This window comes from Syngnathus leptorhynchus, chromosome 8, assembly GCF_054491065.1.
Source record: "Syngnathus leptorhynchus isolate UIUO chromosome 8, UIUO_Slep, whole genome shotgun sequence".
In the NCBI taxonomy this organism is placed as follows: domain Eukaryota; kingdom Metazoa; phylum Chordata; class Actinopteri; order Syngnathiformes; family Syngnathidae; genus Syngnathus; species Syngnathus leptorhynchus.
In genome coordinates this window covers 13,327,501-13,340,000 of record NC_141202.1, presented here as the reverse complement: position 1 = coordinate 13,340,000, position 12,500 = coordinate 13,327,501, and the positions used below count along the sequence as shown (strand labels likewise).

At 47.1% G+C, this 12,500-nt stretch overlaps 2 protein-coding genes across 8 annotated transcripts in view; one reads left to right on the top strand and one right to left on the bottom strand.

The window, feature by feature from the left end:
• The window catches only part of vars1 (valyl-tRNA synthetase 1), a 13,746-nt gene extending 9,285 nt beyond the window's left edge, over window positions 1–4,461 (top strand). Inside the window, exons 23-32 of one of the 6 annotated variants that reach the window (XR_015066936.1) lie at window positions 47–174; window positions 435–590; window positions 656–868; window positions 1,232–1,343; window positions 1,699–1,874; window positions 2,259–2,408; window positions 2,492–2,599; window positions 2,677–2,810; window positions 3,643–3,779; window positions 3,866–4,461. Coding sequence is in view for 1 of the 6 variants with exons in the window: in XM_085918712.1 (XP_085774838.1) it covers window positions 47–174; window positions 435–590; window positions 656–868; window positions 1,232–1,343; window positions 1,699–1,874; window positions 2,259–2,408; window positions 2,492–2,560 (1,004 nt within the window). In the remaining 5 variants the exon portion in view is untranslated. Of the gene's footprint in view, window positions 1–46; window positions 175–434; window positions 591–655; window positions 974–1,231; window positions 1,344–1,698; window positions 1,875–2,258; window positions 2,409–2,491; window positions 2,650–2,676; window positions 2,811–3,642; window positions 3,780–3,865 lie in introns of those variants that run through there. The other 5 variants (XR_015066937.1, XR_015066935.1, XR_015066939.1 and 2 more) reach the window with 5 other exon arrangements.
• The window catches only part of abhd16a (abhydrolase domain containing 16A, phospholipase), a 12,897-nt gene continuing 3,682 nt past the window's right edge, over window positions 3,286–12,500 (bottom strand). The window contains exons 2-20 of one of the 2 annotated variants that reach the window (XM_085918713.1): window positions 8,665–8,721; window positions 8,485–8,551; window positions 7,221–7,292; window positions 6,975–7,060; window positions 6,828–6,901; window positions 6,520–6,615; window positions 6,326–6,440; window positions 6,078–6,185; window positions 5,938–6,001; window positions 5,810–5,859; window positions 5,575–5,698; window positions 5,380–5,484; window positions 4,863–4,926; window positions 4,742–4,798; window positions 4,541–4,618; window positions 4,386–4,462; window positions 3,986–4,084; window positions 3,863–3,909; window positions 3,286–3,576 (exon numbers count right to left, since the gene is read on the bottom strand). In XM_085918713.1, coding sequence (XP_085774839.1) covers window positions 3,478–3,576; window positions 3,863–3,909; window positions 3,986–4,084; window positions 4,386–4,462; window positions 4,541–4,618; window positions 4,742–4,798; window positions 4,863–4,926; window positions 5,380–5,484; window positions 5,575–5,698; window positions 5,810–5,859; window positions 5,938–6,001; window positions 6,078–6,185; window positions 6,326–6,440; window positions 6,520–6,615; window positions 6,828–6,901; window positions 6,975–7,060; window positions 7,221–7,292; window positions 8,485–8,551; window positions 8,665–8,721 — 1,539 coding nt within the window. In that variant the 3' untranslated portion in view covers window positions 3,286–3,477. Of the gene's footprint in view, window positions 3,577–3,862; window positions 3,910–3,985; window positions 4,085–4,385; window positions 4,463–4,540; window positions 4,619–4,741; window positions 4,799–4,862; window positions 4,927–5,379; window positions 5,485–5,574; window positions 5,699–5,809; window positions 5,860–5,937; window positions 6,002–6,077; window positions 6,186–6,325; window positions 6,441–6,519; window positions 6,616–6,827; window positions 6,902–6,974; window positions 7,061–7,220; window positions 7,293–8,484; window positions 8,552–8,660; window positions 8,722–12,500 lie in introns of both variants that reach the window. The other variant, XM_085918714.1, reaches the window with a different exon arrangement.

Sequence of the window (12,500 nt, the reverse complement as noted above, 5' to 3'; positions counted from 1 at the left end):
CGTCCTAATTGTCGCCATGGTGCATGTTTATGTGTGCGCCTTTCAGGCCGAGACATCAACCTGGATGTCAATCGCATCCTGGGTTACCGTCACTTCTGCAACAAGCTATGGAACGCTGTCAAGTTTGCCATGAAGACCCTGGGGGACAATTTTGTGCCCTCAGAGAAAGCTCAGGTAAGTCCAGCTGTCATTTAGCTCCGCTCCATCACGTACTTGGTTATTCGATTGATATATTAAACAAGATCAATTGGAAGTTTCAAAAAAAGTACTTCAGATAGAATGCAAAACTTGAACAACTACTAAACTGTACTGGGCAGTGGTTCTTTAATGCGCCACGGTGGTTCTTTAATGTGCCACGGGAGGGAGCCTTGTACCACACTTGTCTGATTCATGGCATCACAGAATGAAATGAAAAGGTGTGCGTGCTCCACCAGTTGCACGGCAAGGAGAGCGTTCCCGACCGATGGATTCTGTCCCGGCTGAGCGCCGCTGTCGCTCTGTGCGACGCCGGCTTCAAAGCGTACGACTTCCCCACCATCACCACCGCCATCTACAACTTCTGGCTCTACGAGCTCTGCGATGTCTACCTGGTACCGACGTTGACCTTCGCCCTCATTGTAACAATAGCACTGAAGTCAGCTTTTTGCTTGCGCAGGAGTGCGTAAAGCCCATCTTGGGCAAGGAGGGGGACGAGCGACGGGCCGGCGCGTGCCGACAGACGCTGTACACGTGCCTGGATGTGGGCCTGCGGCTGCTCTCGCCCATCATGCCCTTTGTCACGGAGGAGCTCTATCAGAGGTTGCCGCGGCGACGGCCCCAGCTCGACGCCGCCAGCATCTCGGTCACACCTTACCCCGATGCCCAAGAGGCGAGTGAACGAGCTGGCGTACGGCTTGAGTAAACTCAAAGAAGAAGCTTCACGCTGGTTGTTGCCGCTCCAATTCTGTGTTTAGAAGCCGAGCTGTGTTTTCTGGTAATGCTAAATCTTGTCTAAGTTGCGGCAATTTTCGATCTGTCAATTACAAACCGTACAGAAACACATAATCAGACACCACACCCACACAGGCATATTTTCTTGATCCTTTGCGCAGAATGTCCAAAATTAGTGGCACACCAAAGAGTCAATGAAAATCTGTCTGACAAGCTGGCCAAGAGCGACTACAGCATGCGCACACACACAAAAAAGGAAAATTGGTGAAAAGGTGCAAGTTGACTTGTTTGTTGTCTGCAGTTCTGCTGGAACAGCGACGAGGTGGACCGCAACATGGACTTTGTCATGAACGTGGTCAAGACCATCCGCTCACTCAGGGCCGACTACAATCTGACCAAGACCAGAGCGGACTGTAAGTGGACACGCGTCACATTTGAATGTGAGCAAAGTAGTGAGGTCGCAAATCGTGGCAGATGTCAAAAGCCGCTTGTGTTGGATACATGAGTGCATTCGTGGAAAGTTGGAAAAAGCACCTGGAAGCTTTTAGTGACTCACTCTGTCAGGCATTCAAATGGATTGAAACGGAAATGAGAACAAAGAACGTGAAGTGGAGCTTGACCTTGACAATGGACATCTCCAAAGACTTGGGATCCATTTTGTACCCGACCGCAGAGATTCAGAAAAAAAAAGATCATATTTGTCATTGAAGTGGAAAAAAACCCTCATTTAGTTGACTTCGTCTTAATCGTTGTTGTCTGATGTGTCAGGTTACCTGCAGTGTGCAGACGGCGCCACGCTATCTCTGGTGCAGACGTCCTCGGCGCAGATCCAGACGCTGTCGTACAGTCAGGCCGTGATCGCTTTGAGTGCCGAGCACACGGTGCCGGTGGGCTGCGCTGTGGCCATCGCGTCTGATCGATGCACTGTCAATCTCATGATCAAGGTATGTGAGTGTGAATGCGTTTCTGCGTCGTGGACGCGTTCATGAGAGTGCACGCGTGTGTGTACGTTAACACGCGTGGGACTCAGAACACCAAGCAAGATGTGAGCAGTGGGCACCAGTTTGCTCCTTGTTTTTCTTTTTTGTTGTACTGCTGCAAAAAGAGGACAAATGTGACACTAACCTTGGAATGGCAAATAAGAGCCTTTGGATTCATTGGATTAAAAAGAAAGTCCTCATGTTTGCATTTTTGGACAATCAAATTCAACTTGATTTCATTTTGAATGGCTGTGGCTTGCATCTAACATCACCACAAAGGCTTTTGAAAATAGTCAATGGAAACACACATTTTGGTGCTCCGAAGTGAAACAGTTGTTGACATGTCAGGGTCTCATCGATGTGGACAAGGAGTTATCCAAGCTACAGGCAAAGAAAGGCGAACTGGACAAGCTGATGGAGAGGTTGCAAGACAAGCTGGCCAAGAGTGACTACAGGGACAAGGTGCCGCTCAAGGTGCAGCAGCAGGATGCCGAAAAGGTGAGGAAGAGCAAATGCTTTTTCCCTTCTCGCTGAGGCGTTAGCCGGTAACAAGCTCTCGTTACTTCTCTCTCATGTTGTAGCTGCGACAGAGCCAGACGGAGTTGGATAAAGTCAAAGAAGCCATGGACAACTTTAGCAAGATGACATAAGGCTTTGTCATCTTTGTCATGTTGCAGTTTTCATTGCAAGTATTGTCAAAAATATTGGTTAGAAATATTAAATAAATTGTCAATACCAAGTCTTTTATGTTTCCTTGCCTCCTCAGACTACTCGAGGAAAATGACAACGGTGTCAAACTAGGGTTAGGGTTTTATACAACAAGCAAAGATTTGGGGGATAAGTAAATAAGATGTGTTGAAAAAGTGTCCCAAGTGATAAAACTACAAGACACAGCAAACAGTGAGTAAAAGTTGAATATCTTTAATATCATTCTTTTATAGTTTCGGGCATAGTTTCGGGTACTGTTATGGGATATATTTCTATGATAAAACACTGCACCAATGTAAGAAAGTTTTTTTTTTTTAATGGGTTAACATAACACAAAGGGTGTGGTGTGAGTTGGGAGTTTATTGCAAGCATAAGGTACACAAACATATAAAATCAACAAATAACCTTCAACAATGACAAAATAAATGACAATGCGAGGGAGAGATGAAAGTATGGGGAAGGACAGTGCAATTTGCAATTTGATGTCATAATGAGAATAGCAATAAGAATGCAATGTGGAATATACAGTATTAATACATTTTAATACTGGTAAGAATAGTACATCCTAAAATTAGTCAATAAATAAACGTATTAGTCGTGTGTTTCCTTTATATTTTCTCAATTCTTTCTGTGTCATCTTTTTAACCAGCCAAAAACTACAAAACAATTGCCTTGATTATTGAAAGACTTTATTCAGCAAATTTAACAATTTGATAACACATCCAGAATAACAGAATGGAGGATTTTCTTCTCCCAAGCCACGGATGGAAAATTTCTTAAAACAACTTAGTTTAGCGCTACACTTAATAAAACAAAATGCAACAAGTCACGACATGGTGCCGAGTGTGAGGCCATTTTCCTAGTACGTTTTCCTAAAACACTCCCGCGGGGGTTGAAACTCGGAGGCGGGTAGCGGTGTGCAGTGTGTCGTATCCAAAATTCTCACGTGCTTGCGAGCCTTACGGGAGGGGAAGGAAAAAAAAATAATTATTTTCCAATTCTCACTTTTTCCTTTTTTGACCAGAGGTGAACGGATGGAGGGGAAGCGTAGTGCAAGTCGTAATTGAAGGCTCGTCTCTCCTTTCATGTTAAATGACTTCAATAAGCCAGGCTGGCTGCCATGGAAGTATATTACAGCAGGCAGGAGAGCCCAAAGTGCAGGTGAGATGGTTGCCATGGCGACAGAGCGGAATAAAAAAAAAAAAAAAAAAAAAAAAACTCTTGACTATGTGGTGTGATCTTACCAGGAAGAGAGCCAGATGTTGCTTCTCTTTTATGATCAAGTCCTCACCTGGGGAGAATGGAAGAGGGTGTCACCTGGCTGCGCTGCCAATGAGGATGATGGCAGAGGACGCAGACGCTCTTACCGACATTCCAGGGAAACTCAACCTCCCTGAGGGCATGGTACGACTCAAGTACAGTGTTACACCAGTCGTCGTCCACCTTGTAGCCGTTGTACACCGTTGCTACACGCCAAAAAACAGTTCTTTTAGCCATTTAGTTGGCATTAGCGTTTTGGAGATTTTGGGACAGTTTTGGTCTGTCTTGCTGTTCATTCGCAGTGTAACTAACAACAATTGTACCTAAATAGTAGTTCAAAGCATGTTTTTTAACTTCAAAGTTAAATAAATAGTTTTGGTCTGCCTTGCTGTTCATTTGCAGTGTAACTAACAACAATTGTACCTAAATAGTAGTTCAAAGCATGTTTTTTAACTTCAAAGTTAAATAAAAGTGACATCAATCTGCGAATCAATAGTCGATCCTTACCTGCCAATTCGGGACTGGCGCAAGTCAGCCATTCTTTGACCACGGTGACCGCTTCATAGATCATTATTTTGGGATACCTGGCAAGGTCACAAAAAAAAGGTCCAAGCTACGGCATAATGCCGCATGGGAGGCATGCACGAGCGGCAGGCGCTAACCTAAAAGTCAGCAGATTGAGCACGAGGTTGTTTCCTCGGTTGGACACGATGTGCTCACAATTGAGGTCTGGCATGGGACTTGGAAAATCAGACCCAAAAATAGACAAAAGTGCAGCGTGATCATTCTCGCAGGTTTCTCATGTGTTAGATGTATTTTCATTCAAAAACTCTTTTTAAAAATTGGGGAGGGGAATGCCTCACCGTGTGGCCATGATCTCATCTCTGCTCCTCCGCACGAGCAGCACAGGCCCCTGGTATCTGCGGCGAGGCAAGCGCACGGCTCAATGGATGCTTTTGCCCAAAACCATTTTGGCGGACTCACTTGAGAAGCTGCTCGGAAACGTTGAGGTTGAGGTACTGTCGCACCGCGTACTGCACCAGCGGGCCTGATGCGCAACACAAGCAAGCACATATGATTCGCTAGATAGTTTGAGCTATGCCGTTATCTTGGTGTGACCCCTCTCTTGCTTTCATTGGCCTTCCCTTCTCAATGACACTCTTTGCACATATATTGGTTTCAGTTAAGACCGCAAGGTCACACATTATCACACAGGCGAGGGAGAGTCACCTCCTTGTTGGTGGGCGACCAAGAGTATAAGAGTAGTAATCCCGTAGGGGGGGTTTAGATCTTCTTCCGCAACCCAAAAGAGAAGGCTACTACTTGAGTGTAGTTGATCTTTCTGGCATACATGAAATAGTTAGACTGAGAAGGCAGCCTCCTGGGAATGACTATTAGCATAACGAGCATTCTAGATATAAGAACCAGGACAAAATGTAACACAGACGTTAGCACAACCTAATGCTAATGGGGGACAAAAGCAACTTGTGGAAAAACTCACACCAGCTTCCAGGCATGGCCTTGAGGGCCAAAGGTAGAAGGTCATCGAACGTGGCGTCCAGCACTACTGATTGGATCTCAGGGTAGGACATCGCCGCCCAACTCGCTACAGAGAAATGTGAATTGTGATATTGCGGTTCATGGTGAGCAGCCGTTTTTTGTTTTTTTTAATGCTCATTGACGATGATTGCGCGACCTGTGAATCCGCCTATGGACCAGGCGTAAATGACGATGTTGCGCAGGGGAAACCGCAGTTTGTGCACGGCAAACTGGATGACGGCGTCCATGGCGTTGGCCTCATTCTGAGGGACGGGCACCCCCTGCAACACAAAAACAAAGGCGCCTTGGACTTGGATCACAGCCTTCCTCTCTCATTTCATTCATTCCCTCTGCTGGATTCCCAACACGCCAAGAGAACGACGAGAGCTTACGGTGCTGCCTCCGAAGCCTGGATGGTTCCAGCCCAGGACGGAGTAGCCGCCTGAGGAGGGCAGCAAAGGCAATACGGCTCAATTGGGTGCAAAACGGGAAATGCTGAATAGCCACAACAAGGTCTCACCCTCCAGCGGGGTGTACATGCACCCCACCTCGTAGAAGCCGGCGTTGCCCTCGCAACAGATGACCTGGGGTACAAGAAAACGTACCCATGACTCACACGTACACACACGCACGCACGCACGCATGCACAGAGAAATTTACCAGCGTTTGGGCCTTGATACTGTCTGTTTGTTTGTCCCTGCGGTCCACAAACATTGTGTCAATCTGGTTACCGTCGCAGGCCAGCAGCTTGTTTCTCTGACCGTCAAACTGCGAGTGATATTTTTTATTTATTTAGTGGAATAAGTTGACAACATGTTACGGATCCATACAGTCATTTCCATTCAGCATCAAACACCATTGATTCTAAAAAGATTCAAAGTCAACTTTTGTAGCTCCCACTGCATTACCTTCTCGACCAGCTTGGCCTGGCCTTGTTCCAGCATGGGCCTCATGGCTTTCTGCAGCAGTCCCACTGAGCCCGGGTAAAGCATCCTCCTACCGAAGGTGTGCACCATGAGGTAACTGGAACACATGCCAAACGGTCAGCATGCGCCGTCGTGCAAAAATCAGCAAATGAAGCCTGACTGGCAAAAACAAACACCTGACGACGTGGTAGACAAAAGTGCTCAAGGAGCGCAGCCCGGTGTCCGCTTGGGGCTGGTGCTTCAACAGGGAGACGCCGGCCTTCGTTGACTTCCTGTCACGCACGTGGTGGAAATCAAAGCAAGGAGCAAAAGAAACGTTACAAAAAAAAAATCAAAATCGGATCGCGTCAAGTCCTGAGTCGTTAGTTGGTGTAACATTGTGGCCAGTTCACATGTCACTATTTAGAATTAGTTGCAATTGTGTTCATCAAATTGTATGTAGCATACGTTACTAGTGGTAACGATACTTGATATATCATCTTACGGGTTGCTGACTTCGGTCCAGCTGAAATCAACAGGCCAGTAAGAGAAGTCAAAGTTGTAGCAGCGCAACTTCCTCTACAAGAAAGCCAAAGGCAGAAAGTGAGTCATCTCTCATTCTCAATCCCTGTCCGAAAACGCACCGGCTCACCTTGTTGTCAGGCGACTGATTCTTCATTGCCTCTTCCAAAATGCAAAGGAACTCAAGATACTCAGCATTCTTCAATCTTCCCCAGCCTCGAGGGAGGAAAACGGGGAGGTCATACAGTGGCGGCTCGCCGTACGAGTTCCAGGAGCGGAACAGCATCCTTTTAACAGCTAGGGTTTTTTTTTTTCCTTTTGCTAAAGTTGTGAAAAGAATCATCGGCATACGCAGTGTGTACTTGTGCGGCCTCACCTCGAAGACACGCCACGCCGAGAAGACACAGCAGCGTCGTCGCCACATACTGACTCGCACTGCAGATGTAGCCTAAAAAAAACACACAAGCAATTGACATCACATCAATTATTTGTGCTGTTGGATATTTTGGATACAAAATAGTTTGTTTATGTAACATGGGCACAAGATTGAAGACACGCTAGAAGCATGGTGTTGACACCTTTTGATCTTTTTGTCGCTATTTTGTGGTTCAGGAGTAGTGTCGGTTATACGTGGCAAGTTTCGGTCCCTGTCCCCTACAATTAGCGAGGATTCACTTGCCTTTCTCCTTGGACAGTTAAGCAGAGGTGGTCCTGGCTACTTTGGCGCCCTGGACGAACCATCCATCGCACCCATTCCCAAACCAAATCATTTTTTTGAAAATACCGTCCGGTCTGTCCAATAACCTTAACATTGATCACATCACATATGTGTGCATCAGGTAATGCAGCCATAAGGTAGGTGAGTGCACTGTCTGTATATATAAAATATAAAAAAAAAAAACAACTTGGGTTTACATTTTTCACATAACCCAATTCATTACATTTGGATACGTATTATTATTTTTATGAATGAAATACAATTTATTTGGAAGCACTTGTGTGGCCTTGGAATCCCTCACAACCTTTCTTCTATCCAGACTCAGAGAGTGAGAGAGACAGAGAGAGAGACAGAGAGAGACAGAAAGAGACAGAGAAACACAGAGAGAGAGAAAGAGGCGGAGAGAGAGAGAGAGAGGCGGGGAGGGAGGGCTGCTCTTCTGACACTCACGCATGCACGAACGAACACCGGCCCAACTCTCAACCGCAAATTGACATCACGTGACAATAAAGGCATCCCAGTGCCCACTGAACAGATTTGAGATGGAACTGACTAAGCTATAAAACTGGCAATTTTTTATTTTTTTTCTTGAGAGCACTTGTGCCCCCACGTGGATTGCGCCCTGGGCGGTTGGTCGCCCATATTGCCCATGGCAAAAATCGGCCCAGCGGTTAAGCCCGAATAAGCCTCTTATTGTTCAGTTAAGGCCTCATGTAAACATTGTCAAACTTACTTTAAACTTGCATGACAGTTCAAAATGATAAAAACAAATGATTCTTTAAAATGTTGCCTGTAGAGTAAATTAAGTCTGAATGATGGCCACAGTTTGACCTTGAAAAACTGAATCTTGCCATTTCCTTTATTTAACAATAGAAAATGTATGGAGAAAAAAAAGTAATATTGCTTAGAAGTCTTTACTGACCTTTTCCATAAAGAAAGCATAGCAATAAGGGAGAGCTGTAGTAGCACAGATACCAGGCAGCTGAAGCCTGGAGGAAAAACAAACACATGAATCATTACTATCATCATAATCAACATTTTTTTCCAGGGTGGCCCAAATATTCCACACCAAATAATTTCATGTTAGAATAGGCTTACTGACACAGCCAAGAATTTTGTCTGTGTGCTTCTCCAAGCTCCCCGGCTGGTAGTTCCATCCCTGAACAAAGCAAAAAAAGTAAACCATCGACATACAAACACTATTTGTTGCTATTAAAAACTGTTCCAATCTAATCTAAATTGACGTAGCCTCACAGTCCCCCAAATCATGAAGTAAGTCAAAAGGTGCCCCCTCAATGGACATTTCAAAACAGTAATTAAAAACGCATTTGCTTGGGCAAGAATTAGTAGGACCTGATTGCTTTATTTATTTATTAAAGTTTGTATTTCATTGATCTGAAATGGAGTGGTTCCGTTATATATATATATATATACACATATATACATATATATATATATACACATACATATATATATATACACACACATACATATATATATATACACACACATATATATATACACACACACATATATATACACACACACATATATATACACACACACACACACACACACACACACACACACACACACACACACACACACACACACACACACACACACACACACACACACACACACACACACACACACACACACACACACACACACACACACACACACACACACACCATCTGAAATATTTGGTTCAGTTTATCTTCAGGATATGGAAGACAAGCAGAGACACCAACGTGTGTGTGTGTGTGTGTATATATATATATATATACATATATATATATATATATATATATACATATGCCGTAATTCCCCTCCGTGAGTCGTCACCTTATTGTGGTGGAGGGGTTTGCGTGCCCCTATGATCCTAGGAGCCATGTTGGGTCAGCCATGGCAAAAGGGTCCTAGGTGAGGGGCCAGACAAAGCACGGCTCACCAAAGCCCCTTATGACGACAAACGAAAATGGACTTAGTTTTCCCTCGCCCGAATGCGGGTCACCGGGGCCCCCCTCTGGAGCCAGGCCTGGAGATGGGGCTCGAAGGAGAGCGCCTGGTGGCCGGGCCTTCGCCCATGGGCTCACCACCTATAGGAGGGGCCAAAGGGGTCGGGTGCAAAGTGAGCTGGGCAGCGGCCAAAGGCGGGGACCTCGGCGGTCCGATTCCCGGCTGCAGAGGCTGGCTCTAGGGACATGGAATGTCACCTCTCTGGCTGGAAAGGAGCCCGACCTGGTGTGTGAGGCAGAAAGGTTCCGACTAGACATAGTCGGACTTGCCTCCACACATAGTTTGGGCTCTGGTACAAGCCCTCTCGAGAGGGTCTGGACTCTCTTCCACTCTGGAGTTGCCCACAGTGAGAGGCGTCGAGCAGGTGTTGGCATACTTATTGCCCCCCGGCTGAGCCCCTGCACATTGGGGTTCACCCCGGTGAGCGAGAGGGTAGCCTCCCTCCGCCTTCGGGTGGGGGGACGGGTCCTGACTGTTGTTTGTGTCTATGCACCTAACGGCAGCTCAGAATACCCACCCTTCTTGGAGTCCCTGGAGGAAGTGCTGGAGAGCGCTCCTTCTGGGGACTCCATCGTTCTACTGGGTGACTTCAATGCTCACGTGGGCAATGACAGTGAGACCTGGAAGGGCGTGATTGGGAGGAACGGCTGCCCGATCTGAACCCGAGCGATGTTCTATTGTTGGACTTCTGTGCTCGACACGGATTGTCAATAATGAACACCATGTTCAAACATAAGGGTGTCTATGTGTGCACTTGGCACGAGGACACCCAAGTCCGCAGTTTGATGATCAACTTTGTAGTTGTGTCATCAGATTTGCGGCCGCATGTTTGGGACACTCGGGTGATGAGAGGGACGGAGCTGTCAACTGATCACCACCTGGTGGTGGGTTGGCTCCGATGGTGGGGGAAGATGCCGGTCCAACCTGGCAGGCCCAAACGCTCTGTGAGGGTCTGCTGGGAACGTCTGGCAGAATCCCCTGTCAGGAAGAACTTCAACTCCCACCTCCGGCAGAGCTTTTCCCACGTCTCGAGGGAGCCGGGGGACATTGAGTCCGAGTGGACCATGTTCTGCGCCTCCATTGTTGAGGCAGCCAACGGGAGCTGTGGCCTTAAGGTTGTTGGTGCCTGTCGTGGCGGCAATCCCCGAACCCGCTGGTGGACACCGACGGTAAGGGATGCCGTCAAGCTGAAGAAGGAGTCCTATCGGGCTGTTTTGGCCTGCAGGACTCTGGAGGCAGCTGACAGGTACCGGATGGCCAAGCGGAACACGGCTTCGACGGTTGCTGAGGCAAAAACCCAGGCGTGGGAGGAGTTTGGCGAGGCCATGGAGAATGACTTCCGGACGGCTTCAAGGAAATTCTGGTCCACCATCCGGCGTCTCAGGAGGGGGAAGCAGTGCACAGTCAACACTGTTTACAGTGGAGATGGTGTGCTGCTGACCTCTACTCAGGACGTCATGAGTCGGTGGGGAGGATACTTCGAAGACCTCCTCAATTCCACCAGCATGCTTTCCATTGTGGAAGCAGGGCCTGGAGACTCTGAGGAGGACTCTCCAATCTCTGGGGTCGAAGTCACTGAGGTAGTTAAAAAACTTCTCGGTGGCAGGGCCCGGGGGTGGATGAGATCCGCCTGGAGTTCTTGAAGGCTCTGGATGTTGTGGCGCTGTCATGGCTGACACGCCTCTACAGCATTGCGTGGACATCGGGGACGGTGCCTCTGGATTGGCAGACTGGGGTGGTGGTTCCCCTCTTTAAGAAGTGCCCCAAGTGGAGGAGTTCAAGTATCTTGGGGTCTTGTTCACGAGTGAGGGCAGGATGGAGCGCGAGATCGCCAGGCGGATCGGTGCAGCGTCGGCAGTAATGCGGACTTTGTACCGGTCCGTCGTGGTGAAGAGAGAGCTGAGCCAAATGGCAAAGCTCTCGATTTACCGGTCAATCTACGCTCCTACCCTCACCTATGGTCACGAGCTATGGGTCGTGACCGAAAGAACGAGATCCAGGATACAAACGGCCGAAATGAGTTTCCTCCGCAAGGTGTCCGGGCTCTCCCTTAGAGATAGGGTGAGAAGCTCGGTCATCCGGGAGAGACTCGGAGTAGAGCCGCTGCTCCTCCACGTTGAGAGGAGCCATATGAGGTGGCTTGGGCATCTCATCAGGATGCCTCCTGGACGCCTCCCTGGAGAGGTGTTCCGGGCATGTCCCACCGGTAGGAGACCCCGGGGACGACCCAGGACTCGCTGGAGAGACTGTCTCTCAGCTGGCCTGGGAACGCCTTGGGATCCCCCGGGATGAGCTGGATGAAGTGGCTGGGGAGAGGGAAGTCTGGGAGTCCCTCCTACAGCATATATAAATCGCACCGGAGTATAGGCCGCACTTTTGGGGCAAATTTATTTGTCAAAATCCAACACCAAAAACAGACATGAACCAGCAACAACAGGCTAAACGATACGGTATGCTAACGTGACATAAACACAAACGAGGAGCTGAGAACGGGCCTGACGTAACATTCAGAGTTATTTAAGTATTATTATAATATTATTATTATATTTAAGTATATATAAGTATTGCATAAATAACACGTTTATAAAACCATCTGTGTCACTCCAATTCATTAAATCCATCGATCTTGCTTTATGTAAACAATGCCGCGTATGCGCCACATATGCTGACGTCGTAAGTTGCATTTATAATTATTCCACAGACCCATATAACAATATATAAAGTATATTTCAAATAACTATCATATTACAACAATATTATCAAACCATCTGTGTCACTCCAAATCATTAAATCCATTAAATCCATTCATCCATAAATCATTCAAATTCCTCGTTCTTCACGTCAACAACGCCGCGCATGCGCTGCAGAGATCTAGTAAACTATATTGTAGCGTTAACAAAGTACCAGGAAAGACGT